This window comes from Cnephaeus nilssonii, assembly GCF_951640355.1.
Source record: "Cnephaeus nilssonii genome assembly, chromosome: 21".
Lineage (NCBI taxonomy): Eukaryota > Metazoa > Chordata > Mammalia > Chiroptera > Vespertilionidae > Cnephaeus > Cnephaeus nilssonii.
In genome coordinates, this window is record NC_137092.1 from 27,111,949 (window position 1) to 27,135,266 (window position 23,318).

Consider the following 23,318-nt stretch of genomic DNA (forward strand, 5'->3'; position numbering starts at 1 on the left):
TTCAACAAGGAAAAAATTGGGACATGCACCTTCCACTATTTCACACTCATACCTTCTGCAGATTCTCTACTTGACTCTCAAGTGATTTTGACTTTGTTTCAGCTTGGTTAAGGGTTTCTTTGAGCTCCTGCATTTCCTGGATTGAGACATGCTGTTCCTGATGGTCTCCAGAAGACTGAGCTGAGGACTCCATGATCTAATATAATATAGTAAATAGTCATAATATACTACACTCCACATTTATATTTAGTAATCCCACTTCTGCAAGTTTATCTAAGAAAAGTAATCATATTATGCAAAGAAATTTAAGGGTTTTCATAAATGAATTTTCAATAGGACAACTTTAGTGTGTCCAAAAGTAAGTTATTAAATAGGTTAGGGTTTTCCATAAAACTTAATATTAACCAGCAAATCAGGACAATGATGCATTAACATAAAATTATTTGGAATGACAAATTACTCAAAGTAAAGTGTACTTACAGTGGTTAACACTGAGCGCTAAGAATTTTGGATTTTTTCCCTTTATATATTTTCTAATCTAACATATGCGAAATATGTCATTAGGTCAGTATACAGTTCTTTATCTTTGGGAATTAAAAACAAAATGCAGACTCAAAATATAACAAGGATTTAAAAATTACTTTAGATAGGTGGTTAATATCGACTACTTATTTAAAACTATAAAACAGCCACCCCTGGCCGGTGTGGCTCAGTTGGTTGGAGCATCATCCCACACAAGGAAAGGTTGCAGGTTTGATTTCTGGCCAGGGCACATACCAGGTTGCTGGTTCCATCCCGTCAGGGTGCAAATGTGGATACAGGAGGCGTCCGATTGATGTTTCTCACATCAACATTTCCCTCTTTCTCTCTCTCCTCTCCCTTCCTCTCTCTCTAAAGTCAATAAAAACATATCCTCAGCTGAGGATTAAAAAAAAGTTACTTTAATAAATAAAACTACAACACAGCCTAATTATAAAGAACTAACATTTTTTTGATATACATGAGTCAGCAATGAGTTTTGAGAACATAGTTTTGAAAAGGGACAGTATTTGAAATAGGAAAATTGATGTAAAATACCTAACATTTATTAAAATTTCTTCATTGATTTATAGTGCATTTTGGGACATATTAAAGAGCTAATTTTAAATAACAGTATCATAAATTAGCTTATATGAAAATTTAGGACCTAAAAACCAATAATCAAAATTATGAATAAGATTTTTATATGTAACCCTGATATATAAAATTGTGTAGATCAAAACTGTATGTCAAGAAATATTTTATGGCCGAGGCCGGTTTGGCTCAGTGGATAGAGCATCGGCTTGCAGACTGAAAGGTCCCAGGTTCGATTCCAGTCAGGGGCATGTACCTTGGTTGCGGGCACATCCCCAGGAGGGGGTGTGCAGGAGGCAGCTGATCGATGTTTCTCTCTCATCAATGTTTCTAACTCTCTATCCCTCTCTCTTCCTCTCTGTAAAAAATCAGTAAAATATTTTAAAAAAAGAAATATTTTATGTATACACATAAATATACATATATACACGTGAATATATACACATAATAAAAAATCACTTCAAAATACCTTATCCTGTTGTGCTTTGAGTTCTTCATATTGAGTCTTGTACCTACGCCCAATTTTCTTGACTTGAGTAATAGTTTTGACCTTTTCTTGGATATCAATTATTTTGGCATCTAAGTCCTTCTGGACACTTTCCTTTTCAGTTCTTACTTTATTTAAATCTTCCTTTAGACTCTGGATTAAGTTCTGATTGTTAGTCAACGATGCATTTGATCTAAAAAAAAAATAATCAAATACTAAGTATATGAGACTCGTTTTCAAATCCTTTAATTAACAGTTTTTAGTGTTAGTATTGCTTTAGTAAGATTTTCATTTAAAAATCTTTTTAAAACCCCACACATACTTCAAAAGATACTTCCTTAATTTATAAACAGTGATCCTTTATAAAGATCTTATTTGCTTATTAGATAGGTATACATTCCCATGTTTAAATGAAAAAAACTGAGGTATAAGTGGTCAAGTAACATGCACAATTTTACATAGTAATTTAGTGTTGGTTCGCAGATTATAATCCACATTTGCCTGATAGCAAAATTGACTCTACTTGATTGGGTTTTGAGTAAATGTTAAGTTTTGTAGACCACATACATACCGTCTCTGTCACCTGTTCTTCCTTTCAAAAATGCTTTAAAATGTAAAAATCATTCTTAGCTCATAGACCATACCAAACAAGCCTGTGGGTTAAAGTTTGACAAACCCTTTACTTTACCATAAACTTAACTTAAATCAGATGACCCTGAATTAAGAGTATGGGTTTAACAACTACTAACTCTGCAAACGTAGGTACCTTTCTGAATTTTTAGCTTTCTCGTTTTTAAAATTAAGTAATATTAAAGAAATAAAATGCCGGACTACTGTTATAAAACAAGTAAAAAATACATGTGACAAAAATTTGTAAGCTACCCAGCATTTATAAATAGAGATTATGACATGGACAACTGACATTAAATCCTTTAAAATGTAAACCAGAAACATTAATTTTAATATTCAACTTATCTTTAAAAGGACAATATAAATTCATTAAATTTTTTTAATATAAATACTTCATTAAAATCTTTCAAAATAGGTTCATAAATATATTCTAACCAAAATAAAAATAAAAACCTATTTATAAGTTATTCTGGATGTTTAGAAAATAAACCACATTTCGCTTTAATAACTGCAGTTTTAAAAAAAGTAATAAAATATAGAGAAATAATTCATATATGAAGGCATAAAGTAAATCACTGCTTGCTTGGCTCCTCCTTAAAATAATAAAAGCAAAGTAAGGGCTCTAGCACTTTTCATTCTTTTTAAAATCAGGAAGCACTTGGGGAGCCTTAAAAAGAGCAGAAATAACTTCTTTGATTTCATGTATTATATACAATTTAAGGCTTCTTCCTTATACCTTGCAATCTCAGCTTTAAGTCTCCCAACTTCTTCAGTTAACTGTTGAATGCGCTTAGTATGAACTTCCTTTTCAGAAAGGAGCTTCCGATACTCTTCTGTATCTGGATCTTTCTGTTGATTTATTAGATGCTAAAATAGCAAAAATGCATAACATAGCTTTATAGGTTTTATCAAACCAATGTGCTATATAACAGCAGAATACTTAATTATGTTTACATTAGGTGTCTTGGATACACAATAATGAATCACCAAACTACAAGACAATGAAGATCAAAGCTTTAGTTTAGCTGAAGTCTAGCCAAAATAGAAAGGGAAATGTATTTTCATAGTTACAAATGAACATTTCAGAATAGTTACAATGGAACCAAATAAAAAAAAAATCTACAAGCTTTTAACATTAAATACCTTTTTCATTAAAGTGACATTTACAAGGAAAAAAATGTTTCTAATGCATTATAATCTAGAAAAATAATCAAATATAACTAATTAAACAGGATAGAAGGTAACACAATTTAATAGAAATATATGTAGATTTGGGTAGATCATCCTCCTTTCTTGACTTTTCATATTACTTGTGTGATTAAGAAAAATAAAGAAAGATTTAATGGGCTCTTAAATTCTACAGTCCTATTCAGATATTGGTTACCATTCTAGGTACCAGATGATGGGTGAACTGCTGCTTTACACTTATTATTTAATTTTTGTAACATGAAAAGTGATATGTCGATGTTATGAGGAAAACTGACTGAAAAGATTAAGAAACTCTGACAAACCACATAACCAATACTTGGCGAGGCAGGTTTTCAACATTTTGTTTGAATACAGAGCTGGAGTTTCTAACCATATACTAGAATGTGATATGGTTTTGTCTCCCAAGGTTTCCAGTGAACAAGTCTTCTTAAAGTGTTCCAATAAACTATATAAAAATCCATTGTTTCATGTATAAAAGTATTTTAGAGATAAAGTGAAAGTCTAAATTTGGAGTTAAAAATTAGCCGTTTTTACAAAACATGACCAAAAAAATTTAAAAACCAAATTGTATTTATTTACATGTAACATATTCGACTTTCACTATTAAATATAGTAGCTTTTGCTAGTTCTTCAAAATAAATTATCCCCTTAAATTTTACCCTATTTAAAAAAATCAACATTTCCATGTTTCGGAATAGGTTTAATTGCATTTACCTGGTTACGTGCTTTCCAACGTTTGACATCTTCTTCTAATAACTTCTTTTCTGCTTGCAACATGCCACTTTTCTCACTTAGCTCAGCATTTGCTTCTTGTAAGGGTAAAATATCTAACTCCAGTTTCCTCACCTGAAAATAATGCCAATTTATTTTTAATACCTGACGTGAAAATTCATAATAAAAACAACATGCTTCCACTATTGATTAGTAAGTTACAAACCTTTGCTTGCATCTGCTGTAAATCCTGCTCTAGCCTCTCCTTTTCTTCTCTTAGCATCTTATTGGTCTCCATAACTACGCTCATTGTTTCAGTTTTCTTCATCAGTTCTTCATGTTGGGCCATTGTTTTTGCAGTTACCTAAAGATTTCAAACACATGTATACACCAACATCTAACAATAGATAAAGATCTATCTTTTCCTACCAGTTCTAATCTTCGCTACAAAAAGTGAGAATTATGTCGTTTTAAAACTAAAATTTTTGAAAGTTTTACATGTCTATTTTTCTGTGATGCCTGCTTATTACAAAGACTTTAAACAAATGCAAGAAATCACAAAGATGAAAGTAAAGAGATACAACAAACCCCATCAACAAAAAATCCATTTTACCCTTAAGTAAAAATAGCAATCCAGATCTCTTTCTATATTCTTTTTCTTGGTATACAAAATCTATAATAAAAGTGTAATATTCAAATCAACTGAACGGCCAAGACTGGATGTCTTTCCGGACGACCTTCCAGATGAAGCTGGGGCTGCAGCCGAGGGATTGAGGCAGTGGCCTGCGGCTGCAAAGGCCTACTCTTGCACGAATTTCGTACATTGGGCCTCTAGTTTATTAATAGTTTTAAAATAATGTTAATTTGGTCCTTTCCCTCTGCCCTTTGCTCAGAAATTTTTTCATATCCTTTGGTTGTTCCATCACTTTGGTTTTGAGCACTTTTACTGAGTATTTACTGAACTGTAAAGAATTTTTATCCTGTTCTCATTGGGTGTAATTATCCATCTTTTACACGTTACCTTATTCCTTAACCATTTTTTAAAGCTATGGCTCATGGTTGCCATGCTACAGTGTTCTTAGTAGGTAGATGTTCTATTACTTTTGATATGTTTTACTTCTTCACTTCCTTCCTACCCTGTGTAAGAATTGGTTTTTCCCCTCTGAAGTTGTTTGTGGGCTGGACATTTTCTAGTACTGTTTGCATTTCTATAGACCAAAGGGACAGCAAAGGAGACAATATGCAATCTTTTTTAGAAACATTGATTCTGCCACTTTCCTCCAAGTGTTAACTCCACTGAATCAGAAGGTCTGTTTATTATTTCTACGATGAGATCTATTTGAATTTGGATTGCTTTCTCAACATGATGTAATTCTGGAACTTTTAATTTCTGTGTGAAAACATAAATTCCATAAATCTATTCACTTTCCCATGTCAATGGTTTCTCTCTAGCAGTCAGTTAACAGAAGATAAATGATACCAGGCTTTAATTTCCTTCCTTCCAGATGTGAGGTTATCTATTAATGCAGTGATCACCCACCTTTCGGACCTCAGGGACCACCTGTGGTCCGTGGACCACCGGATGGTGACTGCTGTATTAATTCATCTCCTCACAATAAGGTCATGCAATAAGTTTTTGGGTGTTAGTGAGGGTTAAGGAGTCTAGCTTGTGTTGTGACCATCCATTTACTATAGCATCTTCTTTTCCTTTCTTTGATAATTACTAATTTTTTCTCCTTTGCTGAGGAAAAACTATTCTGTAGCAGTTTCAATCCACGTCAGTGCACGTCATAGCAATCAGTAATTCCACCGTTCGGTCGATTTGCATATTAGCCTTTTATTATATAGGATTATTTAGATGAGGAAATTTAAGAGTAGGGAAATTAAACAGTATACTCAAGGCACACATCTAATGACATAAAGCTAGAATTTGAAACGAGGCAGTCTGGTTAACACTAGTGTCTTACCACTAACTGTATCACTGTATCAATGTTTAATAAATTGAGTTTACGAAAAAAATGTATTTCAAATTAAATTTTTTGTTATTAGAAACTAAAATGACCTTGATTTAACAACTGCTTTCTTAAAGCTTGGATACATACCTGGACTTTCTCCCTTTCAGCATTTAGACTATCCTGGAGTTCCTGCAGCTCTCTTTCTAAAAGTTCAACCCTTTGTCGATAACGCAGACTCTCAACCTGAGCCACCTCAAACCTCGTTTCAGCGATTTCTTTCTCTCGTCGTATAAATCTACAAGAATATATAAGATTTTATTTGAATAAAAAAATGACAGCAACATTTTAAAACTTGGGTAATTTTAATTTGACAAGGTCCATTCACTTTAATAACTACTTTCACGTAATGATTTCATTAATAAGTAATGATACTTATTTATTATAGATGGTGGCTTTGTATATCTCTTAAATGATCTGAAAGGCATTTAGTTTTTCAAAGAACCCACTCAAATTCTTACTATTAAATTCAACTTAAAGCCATATATTTAAATTAGCATATATCACATAACCTCTATGTGAGTGGCAGTGGGTTTGTTGGCCAAAAGACGGTATGAGCTTTACACCACTTCTCTAATTTATACATTTGTATTACATTTCATAGTTGACCACAGAAATAAAGCATTAAGAATATTTTTGGTTTACCTGAGAATTTCTAAAATTTGTTCTTGAGATTTTCCTTCTTCACTGAAAGATACATTCAGCGGCCCTTGTACACCTTCCTTCATAGAGGCAATGACCTTGTCACTTAATTTTTCAATCTGATCATGAAGTAATCTGTTTTGTTTCTCTAGATCTTCACATCGAGACACACGCTTGGAAACTTCATCCTGTAAGCCAAGACTCTGTCATTATAGCAGATTTTCCCACACACATTAAAAAGAAAACCCCAAACTTTTCAATCCTTCTAAACATTCTAGTATGATGTGCAATGATACCTTTAACACTCTTTCTCTTTCCTCCCAAGATGCTTTACACTCCAACAACTGTGATTCTGCTTTCTGGGTTGTTTCTTCCAAATGCTGACGAACTGAGGCCATTTTGGAAACCTGTTCCTTGGCAGCTTGTAAAGCTTCAACATCAGCAGCATGGAGCATCAGTTCTCTTTCATACTTATTCTGAGCTTCTACAGCTATTTTAGCCTATAAGAAATCATTCCACCATTGACACAAAAGATTAAATAGCCAAAGCTGGTTATTACAAAAGAAAAGATGCAGATTGCACTATTTAAAATAATAAAAGTGGAGATGATATAAATGCACCAAAATGGAATAATTAAAAGTTATACTATTATCCACTTAATGAAATATTAAAGAACTGGTCCAAATGAAAATTATGAAGACTACGTCGCAATTTGGAACAGATTTTATAAATAAAAGCAAAATATATCTCGCTTATGTAAAATACATGCATACACACACAAAAATTTAGTGATCGAAAAGAAATAAAAAATTAATTTGAAAATTGAATTATAGATACATTCCCTGGTTTTAATTTCCAATGTTACACTGTTTGGCATTAAGCCAAGGACAATTGATTTTTGTCTAATTTACCTTTGAAGCATTTCCCCCTGTATTGCATTGTTTAAAGTAATTGAAAAACATATATATGCTATTTACACGTAAGCAATAAAGAACAGTAACCAAATAGTTACTAATATACTAATGAACTTAAAAATAAGAACATTAGCAATATTCTTATATTCATTTCCCATTCTACCATTTTAATAATCCCAATTACCGTGAACTGTGTTTTATCAATTTTGTTCATAAAAAAATATATACAAAAAGCTTCACCATATGCATGTGTATACATATACTTAAAACAAATAGTGATTTTGTATTTTTTAATCTTTATAAAGAGTGGTGTGTGCCCTGACTGGTCTCAGATCATTGGGCTTCGTCTGCTGCACCAAAAGGTTGCTGGTTTGATTCCCAGTCAGGGCACATGCCCAGGTTGCAGGCTCAATCTCCAGTGGGGGAGGCAGCCGATCAATGTTCTGCTCTTACATTGATTTTTCTCTTTCTCGCTCCCTTTCCCCCTCCTCTCTCTCTAAAAATTAATAAAAATCCGTAACCTCAATAATGTATTAAAATATTTTGCTGAAAAAAGTATCTCTAACCATCTTGTCTATAATAGTTATAATCAGAACTAATAGACTGCAATAAAAAAAACAAGAAATGAGAGCAAGTACACAATCTCCTACTCCTATCTTTAAATTTTTCCATTTGTCAAGAGTGTTTTGTTAATGATTATGACTTTACTTTTAGACTTCATCTATCCTTTTCAACTGATCTTAGTACAAGTTCCACAAAAGCAGAAATAACCTTAAATTTTTGTAAGTCTCACCAATTCCCCAAATGCATTAATACAGCCCAGGAACTGTTCTCTAGGGTCAAAGCTCACTTATCAATACCGGCTATGAGAGCAACACTTACTTGTTCCTGACAGTCACGTCTGGCTTGCTGTTCATTACTCAAAGCTGTGCTGGCTCTCTGAAGAGCTTCTTGTACTTCATTCTGAACACTATTGAGTGTTTTCTTTAACTCAGATAACTAAATTAAAAGAAGATTAAAACTAGAGTCAATTGCAAACTTACTTTTAAAATAGTAAAGACAGACTTTTAAAAGGCCAGTTAGTAACAGGGACTTCTTACAAAATTTAAAATAGTTATAACCTGATATAATGTACACATTTTGCAGCTCCATATTCCATCCTTATTAACACTTGCAAAGGTCAGTTCTCAGGCAGAGGCTTCTAAAAAGCAGCACTGACACTTACTACTATAGTCTAAAATATTCAAAGAAAAAGTAAACATATATACAAAGTAAAATATAAAACTAAATAAAATTGTTGGGTATGTGTTCAATCAATATCTGTTGAGATGAACCAAATGGTAAAGAAACTTTTTAAGAATTCAAATACACACAAAAAGATTAATATGGTGATAACCTCATTTACCTGTTGTTCCATACTCTCTATGGCTTTTCTCTTGTCATCCTGAAGTTCCTGTTTTTCCTTCTCCACTTCCATCAACTTCTTTTCCAACTGTGTCTGAAATTCAGCTGATTCTTTTAAACGAACTTCAATATTCTTACGCACTTCTTCTGTCACCTTCACCATCATGCAAACAGTAGGATACAAATATCATATACACATTTAAAATTCAACATTACTTTTTCCAAATTTAAATTAAATTTGAAAAGTACTAGAATTATTGTTTGCCATTTTTTAAACAAAAAAAAATCTATCAAATGCTGATTAAAGAGTTCAGAAACATTTAAAACTATAAGCATAATTTATTTACATCTCAACTTGGATATTTTTGGCCATTTTTCTTTTGAAGTGAAATTTCCAATTCTCATTACTCTCTCAATCCTCATATCCGATTGCCAAATCTGTCCTTTCTACTACTGAAAGAATTCCCCCTTGCACATACCCTGATTTCCATGATGCAAACACAGAAAGATCTTTTAAAACTTGGCCCTAGACCATTGCTATAGTCTCCACATTATTTTGTATCCTTAAATCTACCACATTAATCTTTCTAATTAAAGCAAATTATTGCTGTTAACATGTTGGGGGGGGAGAGGGGGAACAGCAATTTTACCAAATATGACATTCAAAACATTTCACATTTGTTTCTCTGACTACACTTACAATTTGATTCCTCAGTATTTAACTTCACAAATTCAATACACTAGTTGTTAAACCAGTGATGGGCAACCTTTTGAGCTTGGTGTGTCAAACTTCCCAAAAAACTGAGCATAACTCAGGTAGTGTGTCACTTTGAGGAAAAACATTATTTCGCAAATGTTTCATCCTCAGGAGCAGCAAATGTTTCATCCTCGGCATGCGGCCGCCTCAGCGGCCGCGTGTCATCAGAAATGCCTAGGCGTGTCAAAGGTTCGCCATCACTGTGTTAAACTGTCAACATCTGAAGCCTTTATCTTGGCTGAGGGTTTCTGCTACAAAATAACGTTCTCTGACTACCCAAATGGTACTTTCAAGGCTGTGCACAAATGCCATGTTTTGTGAAGCCATACTTGTTCAGGAGATAAATACCATTACCTACCTCCCACTCACATCAACATCTGATCTTTAACCTTTCCTATAGCGATTATACCCTCCCATGTTTTACAAATTCTGTGGGGTTTTTTATCTCACTTATTAAAATGAAGCACTTTTAAGAGGTAAAAGTGTAAGGATGTCAGTTCAACTCAATCTTACCACACAGTGCCTTACACATAGCAGGCTTCTATTTAAAAAAAAAATTTTAAAGGAAAAAAAAAAGTGCATTTAAATTAAATTTAAAATTGTACATACCTGTTTTTCCTTATTAAGAGAATCTTCTAAACTAGTAACCATTGCTCGATACTGTTCCACATTACTAGCACTTGTTTTGAGTCTCTCCTTCAAGTCATTCACCTGCTCTTCTGCCTGCCTCAGTTGACTCAGAAGATCATCCACATCTTCTTTGTTGCTAGCCTGACCTAAAAGATTTAACAGCTTTCTTAAAGTTAACATTTTAAATGATGTAAGAAATAACTGTTATCAAAGAGTTTGTGAAATTAGGATTAAGGCTCAAACGTAGAAAAACTTAACCACCTATGAATTGTATTTCAAACAATGCTAAATACCAAAATAAAAACAGCTGTTCTGTCAGTCTGTTAGTGCTTTAAAAAAAAAAAAATGAACTCTGCTGTTACAAATATTACGGAAAAGATATTTAAGAGAAAAATACAAAATATGCCACTTAACTGAGGAGCTACCTGAAGGAATTACCTGATTATCAATTAATTGTTTAAACACTGCTAGTGTAAAACACCAAATCTTAAATCATTTAGCCAAATTTTCATTCTAAAATCCTTGGAAATGGAAAAAATTGCAGAGTGAACATTTTTTATCAAATGGTATCAATAAGAAAGGACTATTAGATTATCATATATACACTATTATGTATTAGGTAAAAATTTATGTATAAACACATATACATACATATACACACATATATACAATTATGTTTTTTATTTCTCTCCTAGTAAGAAATAAAACCATATAGAAAAACAGTCTCTGGATATAAAGCCTTTGCATTTGAAATGCTGTATTCCAAAAGAGAAGCAAAATCTAACGAAACAAATCTTTTGAGATTATGAGCAAAAATTAGGAATACTGCTCTGGAAAGACTAACAAATCAATTATTTCTGTAAATGACCCTTATAGTTACAGATTTTACAAGTAACTACATCTCAAAAGGGAGAGTTTAAAATTCAAATTATCAGCCCTTAAAAGGTCTCAATAAATGGTTTTCACAATTAAAAAACTAAGAGCATACCTTGGTCAGATGCCTGCAGAACTATTCTGAACCTTCCAAGTCTGCAAATCTATTAATTTAGATATAAAACTAAGGTGTTATTTTTTTCTTTTGCTAGTATCCACAAAGAAAAGGCTATTTATTGACACGTTACAAATGTTTCTGAAGAAATACTTTATTATCAGTATAATTATTTAGTTACCTTTACCAGTTCTCTGTGAGGACTGAGAAGCGAGCTGGACTTCCATATTACTGAGATGTTGTTTCAATGTAGCACTTTCCTTCTGAGCATTTTTAAATAGTTCTTTTGTACTAAGATGAAGATTTATCTCAGTATCCAGCTGCCTCTTTGTATCTAAAAGTTGAACCTGTAAGGAAAAAATACATTAACCCTACAAACACTGTTTTTAGATTCTAAAATAACTAGTGGTTCAAGTTTTGTACAGAACTTTAAAACTCTGGCCAAGGTAAGCAACTGAAACCAGATTTATCTTCTCATCTGAAACCTCCCGCCCCTCCCAAAAAACAAACAGAAACAGACACAACATATAAAACAATTTCACAATTGTGGGTTGACGGGACACAAGAAAGGCTATCTCTACAATTTCCCTAGCTTACTGATTTAAGTATCCAGGTGATGGGACAGTGTAAGGAAATGAGGCAGAGGCCCGCAGACTCCCTGAATTGAGAACACAGAGCTGAGAGTACAAGAAGGCTAAATTAGCTCGAACTCATAAGACAGACTATTAGAAGAGAACTTCACAGATAAGAATACCCTGGAGATTTGCAGAGGATCCCTCTTGAATATTCAGTGAAACTCATCAGTGCATGCATGTGAAATTATCCCAGGCAGCGAAGAGAATCATCCAAACAGACAGAGTGCCTTTTGCCACAGAGTCAGGAATAATGCCTTTACCCAGTAGCCAGACTGAAAAAACTTATAATCCATTGAACACTGAGGAGTAGTACTCAGGAAGGTCTAACCTCAGTAATATGGAATCATTTATTCTAGACTAAGTACTACTTTGGGCCTAATAATCATAAAAAGCAACATTCAAGAGAACAAAGCTCAAGATTTACAGAAATACAAAAATATCCAGCACTCAAGAGGGCAAAACTCATAATGAATGGCACCTAATAAAAATTGTTAGGCATACAAAGAGGCAAAAACTTGAGTTTGTAAGAAGTCTCGTTAAAACCATGCTTCAACATGAGATGGCAATGTGTCCACACACCAGCTTGATTGCTGAACATAAATCCACAGAAATTCAGAATCCTGATAGACTCACATCTAGATTTCTAGTAAGCATATGCCTTTGTTCCACCTCATTTTCCAACTTCTTTTTTAGATGAGATATCTCATGTTCCAGTTTTTCTATCTGGTTACTAAGCCTTTGTTTGGTTTCTGTTTCAGATCGTTCTAGTATTCCCTAAGGCAAAGAAAAGATTTTTTTGTTACACTTTTAAAAGAGCCAGGGAAAAAAAAGCAAAAGCATTACAAATTAAAGGATATAGGGGATTATAGGATTACAACCCATTAGGATCTATGACATTTACCAAGGAAGTTATTTTAACATTTTACATATTAAAACACCTACTTAATAGGGGAAAAAAGGAAACATAAGAAAAATAGTAATTCAGATTTCTTTAAGTTTTAAAGCAAAAAATAAAACCAAAAATTTAAGTTTTGTAAACAAGTAAACTACATACAACTCTGTAAATGCACACCTGCATACCAAAACTGCCAATTGCCTGAATTTCAGATCTTTCATGTTTTATTTAGAATACTGACACATTTTAATAAACCTCAAAATTCAATGATCATTACATGATAAAAATGGATACATTTTCTAATTATGAAAACTGAGAAGATACAATGTGAAAACTATTTATATTTAACTTTAAAATTGTTTTCTCTATGTGCCTTTTTGTTTGGTTACCTGAATTGTTTGCAGATTAGTTAGCAGTAAGTTTTGCCCTCTTTGTTCAGCTAACAAAGACTCTCTTTGCTGAGAAAGACGAACTTCTGACAATTTAAGCATTTCCTTTTCTTTTTTCAAATTTTCTGCTCTTACCTTGGAGAAAATACAAATGAAAAAAAATGTTGGAAAACAATGTGTCAGATGTAATATAGTAATACAATTACAAAATTAAAGTGATCCTTCATTACTCCATGTTCTTAATGCTAATTGAGTCTATACCTTTTCATTATATAAGAAAATATAACTTAGTTTCATGTGTTGAAATATGAAGCAAAAATAATAGGGAATGCCAACAGATCAAAGGAAAAAAAATCTTGTGATTACCATAAATTCATATAATTCTTTGGCCCAACAAATCAGGCTTTAAAAAAAAATAAAAAAAAAAAATTCCAGAGTAAAAAAAACACAATTGCAAAATTATGCTACAGTCTAGTTGCGTTAAGTTATGCAAGTTTTAGAAGGTAGTGTGGTACTATCCGAGTGCTGACTGATGTACTTAAACTTTTTTCCCCATGAAAAGTACACTCTGAATCTCAGGGGATCTTGGAGGGTGATTTGAAGATCAATACCCTCAAAGTATTCATATTTACATAAGTCATAAACAATCAATCCTAAAACTAACTCCACCAGTCTGAAAAAGTGCATTTCCCACAAAGGAGTGGGAGCAAGATAAAAATAAAAGAATATAGCCAATAGATTTAGAAAACCGTGGTTTTAAGTCCCAACCAACTCATATCATATGACTGCCCCCAAATAGGCAAATTACTTAGCTTTTGAATCTATTTCTCAATAAGTAAAGTGGGAGACAACTTTACCTAGTTCATAAGTAGTGATCAAAAGTTGAGAGCAAGAGTCCTAGCTGGGCTGCTCAGTAGTTAAAGGATCGACCTGCACACCAACGGTCACAGGTTTGATTCCTGATCAAGGCCATGTACCTGGGTTGCAGGTTCCAGATTAGATTCCCTAGTCCAAGTTGGGGCACATGTGGGAGGCAACCAATCAATGTTTATGCTTCTCTCCCCTCTCTCTCCCTCCCTGCCACTCTGCACTCTCACTAAAGTTCAATGGAAAAAGTATCCTCAGGTGAGGATTAGCAAAACAGAACAAAACAAGTTGAGAAGACTTCATAAAAAAGCAAAACCCTACATAAGAATTAGTCATCAAAGAATTCAGTTCTGATAGACATTTATATTCATGTTGAAATTCAGAAATATAATACTAATGTAATTTTATACTGTCTTTTTTTTAGAAATGAGCAATGGATAAAATATTCATTTGTCTTTGTTGTAACTAGTGATTTACAAATTTTGAAATGGATGACTTGTAAGAAAATCTTAGTATAAAAAACAAATTTCTTTCCCCTATAGAAACACCCTGCTGATGAACTAGAAACAGTTGACATTTCAAAAACGAGGCAGTTAGGGACACCAACTAGTTATACAGATGAAAATCCACATGCAATTTAAGTCGGCCCTCCACCTACAGATTCCTAGTCTTGGATCTACTATATTTTTTATTTTTATTTCAGAGAGGAAGGGCAAGGGAGAGAGAGATAGAAACATCAATGATGAGAGAATCATTGATCGGCTGCCTCCTGCACACCCCCTACTGGGATCAAGCCCATAACCTGGGCATGTGTCCTTGCCGGAATCGAACTTGGTACCCTTTAGTCAGAAGACCAATGCTCTATCCACTGAGCCCAAACAAGTACGGTGGTCCTAACTATTATGGACCCTTTAACAAACATGGGTTTGAATTGCACAGGACCCACTTATACTGGGTCCACTTTGTAGGAAGCGATTATAGGGTTAAGCCTCGGACTGACCTGCTGGCAAAGTCACAAACAAGTCCCAAGCTTGGAAGGGTACAGTCCTCTAAGCATAATTAAGCTTGATCCTGTAACTGATCCCTAGATCTTTCCTGGGTAGCTAGTGGGCTGTGGGAGGGGCAGCAAGTGCTGCCAAAACAAGTGAAACTTAGAAGAACATTGTCAATTGTCTTGTTTGTCCCTGATTATAAATAAAGCCTCAGCTTTGCAGTCTGGATCAGTTCGGTGGCCTCAGCCAGGCACAGAAAGATCCACCCAGGCTCCCAGCTTCATGAATCTATTTCTGCATCTTGCTCTCTTTATTTCTATTATTTCCCAATCCCTGGCCGCCTCCATTTAGAACAGGTTCGTTCATCTCTCTTTCTGCACGGGATGCGGAAAAGGGAGATCCCCGCCATGTCTGGGCCCCACCGCATCAGGCCCCCGCACCACTTATATGCAGATTTATGGATAAGTGGACCTGTGCAGTTCAAACCTTGATCAAGGATTTGTAATACACAAGCTTCTCAAATATCTATGTCATATCAACTAGTAAAATTAAACAACTTAAAAAACAAATGTCAAATGAAATTCATAATGCAAATCAAATGAGAAAAATTGCTCTCACTTCTGCAACAGCTAGCTTTTCGTTTGCTCCTCTCAAATCTTGCGTCATTGTATTGATGATCTGTTCCTGCTTTTGAGTTGTTGCAGTGAGTTTCTGATTTCTCTCATGCAGGGATGTTATTTCTCGGCGATATCCTTCAACGTTATCTTGTAACATCTCATAACTTGTATGAAAGAAAAATAATTCTATAAGACATAAGTCATAAACTATCAATCATTAAACTAACTCCACCAGTCTGAAAAAGTGCATTCCCCATACTGTAATACACTGAAATACTATAGCCCAGCTTAATTCCTTAAAGAATTTCACATTAGCTTAATTTTAAATGATTAAGTATACATAAAAAAGTGGCTTTGTAATAATGTAACACCTTCATACTTTTTTCTAAACTTCAAAATTAGCAGTTAATTCAAATTCTAAATAAGCATAGTATTTCATGTTGAATTAACTTTTAATCTTATTCCTTTAGAAGAATTTTAATCATATTAGAAATGCCAATACAATGTTGACTCAACCAGACACCCACCACAATGCAGTATGCAATTTTAGATATGGATGCATGGTTCATGATAGATTTTTGCCATTCTTTTCTCGTCCATAACTCATCTTACTTTTTTTTAAAAAAATGAATGAATTTATTTTTTAGAGAGAAAAAGGGAGAGCAAAAGAGAAATACTGATGAGAGAGAAACATAGATCAGTTGCCTTTCACACACACACTCCAATGGGGGATTAACCATGTAGCCTGGGTATGTGCCCTGACTGGGAATCAAACCTGCCACTTGTGGCTCCAACTGAGCCACATGGCCAGGGCTCATCTTATTAAGTACCTGAATCTTAGAAAATAGCTGGCTAGAGCTATGAACATAGTGCAAAAAGGATGCTTCTATTTGGAATAACAAACTTGGAATTTATCCTTACAAAAACATAGTTTTATCATGTAATACAGGCATACCTCATTTTATTGTGCTTTGTAGTACTGCATTTTCATAAACACAAAGGCAAGATCCTTCACCAGCAAAAGATCATGAATTGTTGAAGGCTCAGATGCTGGTTAGCATTTTAAAGCAATATAGTATTTACCAAAAAAAATAAATAAATAAATAAAAAATTGTTTTTTAATTGACTTCAGAGAGGCAGGGAGAGGGATAGAAACATCAATGATGAGAGAGAGTCACTGATCGGCTGCCTGCACGCCCCACACAGGGGATTGAGCCTGCAAGCCAGGCATATGGCCTGACCAGGAATCAAACCTCCTGGGTCATAGGTCGACATGCAACCACTGAGCTACGCTGGCCAAGCAGCAATAAAATATTTTTTAATTAAGGTATGTACATTTTTTTTAGACATAATGCTATTGCACACTTAACACATTATAGTATAACTTTTATCCACTGGGAAATTAAACAATTCGTGTGACTTGCTTTAATGCAGTTTTTAATCACAGTGGTCTGAAATTGAACCAGCAACATCTCCAAGGTATGCCTGCATTTATAGAAATAAAATTTGTCCTATTTGTTAAACTAACAAGTATTCAATGGATCTAACAACTATGGAATTAAATTTATTATTATTCCTTTGTAAGTGGCCAAGAAAGTGAATTTCCCCAAAATTAACTAGTACCTGCTTGTCTTCTACCTAAAATAGCAAAGGCTGAATAAAATTGGCTCACATTATGCCTAATGCTCTGGTGCATTTATAAAATAATAAAGTCCTACAGAAATATTAGGCCTTTCAACCTCAGGAAGGAAAAATAGCAACATTGCTCACATGAACTTCAGTTTTAAATAACTATCTGGATCCCATAGCAATGCCCATGAGAATCATTAACCAATATTAAAATTAAACCCCCATACCTTTTCAACTGAATTATGGCCCACAAAAATGTAATACTATTGAAAATTAAGCCTTGAATTTTGTTTCATTTGAACACTGAAGTATTCTTAATTTTTTTGATAACCTAAATGTGATTTCTTTTTTAAATTAAACTGACTGGGGTTACATTGGTTAGTAAAAATATACAGGTTTTAAGTGTACAATTCTATAATACATCACCTGTATATTGTATTGTGTGCCCACCACCCAACGTCAAAAATAATGGAATGCTTCACGAATTTGAGAGTCATACCTTATGCAGAAGTCATGATAATCTCTTTGTCATTCCAATTTTAGCATATATGCTGAAGAGAGCTCTACATTTCATTAATTTTTGAACAAAAAAAAAATTTACCGTTTAGAAGCAAAATCTAGCTGGGTAGAAATTTTGGTGTTTTGTGATCGCAAATCCGTGACTTGCTCCTGAAGTTTCTCAAGCTGCTCATTCTGTATTTTCTCATTATCTGCCTTTTCTTTTTTGTAGTTCTCAAAAATTTCCTGCAACTAAATATTAAGGGAAATTATTGGAAGATGACACTGTTCTTGAATACCTAATCCAAGATGATAAAGGTATGTGGCCTTTACCTGTTTAAGGGCAGCCTTGGCTTCTATAGCCTCTGCTGACTCAATTATAGGTACTGCAGCAGGAGTGGAAACAGTCTGTGATGTACTTGAACGTTTTGGAGTTGACATGAGAGAACTATCCTCTAAGCTAGAAGCTTCAGAAATGTAAAAAATAAGAAATACATACATACATACATGTATAACATTAAAACACTTCTTTGTAAATACATCATTTAAATAAAATCATAGGTTACAGAAATTATGAAACAAGCAATTTACTAAATAGCCTATTAAGATTATTGTTGGTTTCTCATTAGGTGTATTTGCAGATTAAATGTTAAAACCAAATGACCAAAATAAAGATAATTCACTAATTTTAAGATGCAGACTTTTCAACAATGGTCAGCATTTCTTCTTTTTCAATACCTAAAATAATGGTATTTAGGATCGATGACCTGTTATAATCAATCATATATGGTAGTCAAATTTGAAGTTACCATACATACTGCGTATGTTCCAAAATCCCTAAGATACATTTCATAAAAATTTCCCCCAAATACTTAGAATCTTTTAACACATAAAAAACCTACCTTGTAAAGGAATGACAACTCCTGTTGTTTGTGACAACAAAATACGGTACATATCACGCTGACGAACTATGGAATCAACAAGCTGCATCTGATGTTGTCGTGACCCACGGAGTTGTTCCAATTCAGTGAGGGCGCTCTCAAGTTTGAGCTGAAGCTCAGTAATTCTACAAAAAAAAAACACACAAAAAAACTAAGTCTATTTTACTGAGCTTAAGAAGCAGTTATAATTTCTAATGTATGCAGACTAAGTATTTGAGCATTTATCATTAAGCATAACATTTTTGTTTCTTGTATGATTTTTCTTCTACTGATATTATAAGAACTGCTTGCTTCTAAAGCCCCATCACAGGACTCAGGCACTCATCATCTGAAAAATTTGTTTGCAAAAATTAAACTGATTCCACGCAGTCTAAACTCTAGTCTTCTTGTGTTCATAGCCACTCCTCCTCCTCTAGCACCAAGCACACTTAAAAAAAAAATTCTTTACTCTGCCTGAATAATTCCTACATATCTTCTCCATGAAGCCTGGTCTGTTATCTAAAATCTAGGCTCCGCCCTCCATCTCTATGCTCCCAGGAGTAGGCTTTTATCTATTACTAGTGGCCCGGTGCATGATTTCATGTACATGGAAGGAAATTAATGAGAAGTATTTTAATATTGCTATTCGCCCTTTCTCTGTGTCAACCAAATTCATGATTGACAATGACAGATGGAAACACACGTGCGCGATTGGCACGAGAGCTTTGTATGTATTGTGCATGCGCGAGTCAACTTAGCCTTTTGTAGATATAGAATAAACTTGCTTAATTAAACCTGCTTTCTGATTTAGCTAAACATTTTCCAGCCCAGTGAAGCACCCCAACTTCTCTTTCAGGTAACTGTCAGCAACACAGCAATAAATTACAACATTAAGCAGATTATTATTATAGATCATGCAGGGAGAACAAAGGGTGAAATATTTAACTGCAGCAGTGTTTGACTATATTCTGTGCAGTGAGAAAACCTGAAGTCATTTTCAAGGTCCACCATTTCTTACTTCTTTTCAGTCGGGTCAAGTTTCCAAGCTTTCTAAATCTCCGTTTTCTGGTTAATGAAAAGAAAATAGGATTCCACCGAATCTCCTATCTACATACTCCAGCACTTCTGTGAGGATCAAATGAGATGAGGCATGGGAAAATGCTTCCCAGAAATTTTATTAAACTGTAAAATGTTTCTACCTGGCTATAAAGCAAGTTGTGTTCCTGGGCTAAGAAACTCCAAGGAGGCTAGTCACTAGGGATAGGAAGCCAGGCGTTGCTACCCGGCACCTACAGTGACTGCTTCTGGGCTGGGCTGTGGGCTTCATTTTGCGCCATGGGGTCTCGGCAGTGTTAGCTGCAATTTGGTGGGGTGTCGCCAGGGCCTGTGTCCCAACTGGGGGAAGCTGTGTGTTGGTTTGTCAGTGTCAGGTCCGCGGTGCCGTTTCTCTGTAAATGGCCATTGCGCATCACGGCAGCTCCTATGTTGTCTACCCCCTTGGTGGTCAGTTTGCATCACAGTGACTGATTGGATGCTGGACACTTAGCATATTAACCCTTTATATATATAGATAGTTTTAATGACACTGAAATAAAATGATCCATTTATTTATCTAATTATCGAGCTCATGCACACACATCCCTGAGAGAATTGTTTTTCGTATTATTGCTCCATTTTTTCTCTCTCCTAAATCACTATTTTCCCTTTATCCAGCACAGCTAGGGGATACATAAGAGGTTTTCAATGTTTGCTAATAAATGAAGGTAGCCAATAACTTACTTGGATGAAGTTGTTTCTTGTTCTTCTCTTTCTTTGGTTTCCCCAAGTTCCCTAAGAGCCACTAAGAGACGCTGATTTTGCTGTTGAAGTTCTTCGATATTTCTGTAAGATACTAGATGCTGTGATATTACTTCAGATGAACTGCTTATATCTGCAGAGCTTACTTCCTCATCACGAATTACATGGTTACCCCTTGCTTCTTCAAGTTCCATCAAAAGCACTCTAATCTAAAAACAAAGTTTTAATATATTATCAAATAGTATTGGCTTCAATTCTGGAAAAAATGGAAATTTTCAAATGGAAAGATTACTTCATAAACACCATTAACTTATATTAATGTTTAAGAGATTAAACACTAAAAAAAAGTTTAAAATTATTTTCATTTCTGTAAAAGTGTATAATGAAGGCTGTTATTTTAAAAAAGCAGCCAAATTACAATTTCAGAAGCATGGCTGGCTCAATTTGTTGTAAAACAATGACCCAATAAGATACACATTGTGTGTACAAATATATGCTTGTACTTGCATCCTTATGTATGTATTATATAATGGAGAAGAACATGAAAAATAGGTTTCAATCTCATTTATGTAAAATTTTTGTGTTGTGTTTATGTGTGTAGACCTACAAACAAAACTTAGGGTAAAATACATGAACAAAAATAGATGTACATTTCCTGACAAGTTCAGTTAAAAAAAAAAGTGGCAGAGTAATGTTCTAATATATCAGTAAAAACAAAGAAAACTAGTGTATGTTTATATATGCTCATGTGTGTTTATACTTATAAAAAGAATGGCATGAAAAAATATACAGAAATCTGTAATTTGGTTATATTCTGGGACATGGGTAGGGGGAAATTTTTTTTTAATCTTTGAATTATTTCATTTATCACAACTGGTACCTATGATTTCAAAATTTATCAAACACTTAAAGACAAAGGGAAGAAAGGGAGGGGCTATGAAAAAACAAAGACTAGGCTGGAATTCTGCTAGAGTAGTATTCTTAATTGATGAGAATTTCAAATGTGGTAGTTCTCTCCTAGATAACTGCCAACAGATTCAGACATTACTGGTCTGTCAGTTTAGGGGGAAAAATAGAAAAAGAAAAACTTCTAACCTGTTGTGAAAGATCTTTTACTTGGATTTCCATTCTCTGGTTGTCTCTTTCAAGCACAGATGAATGTTTATTGGCTTTGTCAGTGTCCTCCTGCAATCGCTGAATCTCCTTCAAAATGTAAATTCAAATGAAAATTCTGTATTTCCTTCTAAGAGCTATACAAATGAAGCAGTTATGCAAATAACAAAAATACGTAGTGCTCAAATACCACAGCAATCAACTTATAAACTAAAAATATTCTATAATATTCATATCCAATAGTATGGAGATATTCTTTATGAATATGAACATATGTATTTAATATCTCAAAGATAGCTCATCACTATATGAAAAGTATTGGCAATTTGCCACTCCCCCTAATTAACTGTCAATTACAATTTTTATATCCACATCAAATTCAAATGATACCACATAAATAATCTCAAAAGTTTTGAAACTAAGACAAACACAAAGAGCTACATTACAATAATCATTATTGCACTGGTTATCTGAAAATACCAATTAAGTAAAACATGTTGGGTAAGATGCATAAAAGACTTTATTTTATAAAAAAATGCATTAAGAATTAATTGTAAAGAATCAGTTGCCAAAGTCACAAGCCTGTAAAACAAAACAAAACAAAACAATAGTATATGCAGTGCTTTGCAAAGTTTGGCACCATAGTCTTATTAGGGAATTTGAGGCATAGTTATAAGGAGCCTGATATAAGCAGTGTATCTTTTAAATGTTGTGTTATCTCAAATTCATACATTTGCTTCTTAATGTTATTTTCACATAAAAATTGAAGGAAAAGATGGCTCATATTTATCCTGGTGTTTCAAGTATTTCTGAGCATAGTGCCCTAAAGGCATGCATAAACCAATTTCAAAAGAAAAGTATGTGGCAAATGAAGCAGGCAAATTTCATGAACAATGACAATAATACAAATTTACTGAATTCAAAATGGGATTGAGATGTCAAGGAAGGACGTTATTAATAATAAAAGCGTAATATGCTAATTAGACCGGATGTTCTTCTGGGATAAAGCCAGGGCTACAGCCACGGGATCGAGGCAGCTGCCCTGGCTGCGAGGGAGGGATCCAGTCAGCCGTGGCTGTAAAGGCCTACTCTTGCATGAATTTCGTGTATTGGGCCTCTAGTTTGGTTATAAAACCCTAAAAATCTAACAAATGATGATCATAGAATCTTGACTAAAGGACACATGATGTATGTTAAGGACAGAAGATTTAGCTATTAAAAAACTATAGTAATTATCTTTAAATTCCTTGGCAGTGAGGCCTGGTGCATGAAATTCGTGCACAGGGAGGGTGGTGGTGGTGGTGTGTGTGTGTGTGTCCCTTAGCCCAGTCTGCACCCTCTCCAATCGAGATCCCTCTCGCAACTCGGGACCACTGGCTGCTAACCACTTGCCTGCCTACCAGCTTGATCGCCACCTAACTGCTCCCCTGCCGGCCTGATGGCCCCCAACAACCCTTCCCTGTCGGCCT

The 23,318-nt window shown here is 34.2% G+C and overlaps 1 protein-coding gene across 2 annotated transcripts in view; it reads right to left on the reverse strand.

Annotated features, from left to right (window-relative positions):
* Positions 1 to 23,318, reverse strand: part of TPR (translocated promoter region, nuclear basket protein) — a 66,487-nt gene that overhangs the window by 29,026 nt on the left and 14,143 nt on the right. For both annotated transcript variants that reach the window (XM_079760680.1, XM_079760679.1), the window contains exons 14-33: positions 21,832 to 21,939; positions 20,719 to 20,945; positions 18,922 to 19,085; positions 18,353 to 18,486; positions 18,123 to 18,271; positions 15,894 to 16,056; positions 13,417 to 13,551; positions 12,766 to 12,906; positions 11,679 to 11,844; positions 10,489 to 10,655; positions 9,124 to 9,276; positions 8,601 to 8,717; positions 7,101 to 7,304; positions 6,808 to 6,992; positions 6,253 to 6,400; positions 4,377 to 4,514; positions 4,154 to 4,285; positions 2,967 to 3,097; positions 1,583 to 1,793; positions 53 to 196 (exon numbers count right to left, since the gene is read on the reverse strand). In XM_079760680.1, the coding sequence (XP_079616806.1) occupies positions 53 to 196; positions 1,583 to 1,793; positions 2,967 to 3,097; positions 4,154 to 4,285; positions 4,377 to 4,514; positions 6,253 to 6,400; positions 6,808 to 6,992; positions 7,101 to 7,304; positions 8,601 to 8,717; positions 9,124 to 9,276; positions 10,489 to 10,655; positions 11,679 to 11,844; positions 12,766 to 12,906; positions 13,417 to 13,551; positions 15,894 to 16,056; positions 18,123 to 18,271; positions 18,353 to 18,486; positions 18,922 to 19,085; positions 20,719 to 20,945; positions 21,832 to 21,939 (3,117 nt within the window). The remainder of the gene's footprint in view (positions 1 to 52; positions 197 to 1,582; positions 1,794 to 2,966; positions 3,098 to 4,153; positions 4,286 to 4,376; positions 4,515 to 6,252; positions 6,401 to 6,807; positions 6,993 to 7,100; positions 7,305 to 8,600; positions 8,718 to 9,123; positions 9,277 to 10,488; positions 10,656 to 11,678; positions 11,845 to 12,765; positions 12,907 to 13,416; positions 13,552 to 15,893; positions 16,057 to 18,122; positions 18,272 to 18,352; positions 18,487 to 18,921; positions 19,086 to 20,718; positions 20,946 to 21,831; positions 21,940 to 23,318) is intronic.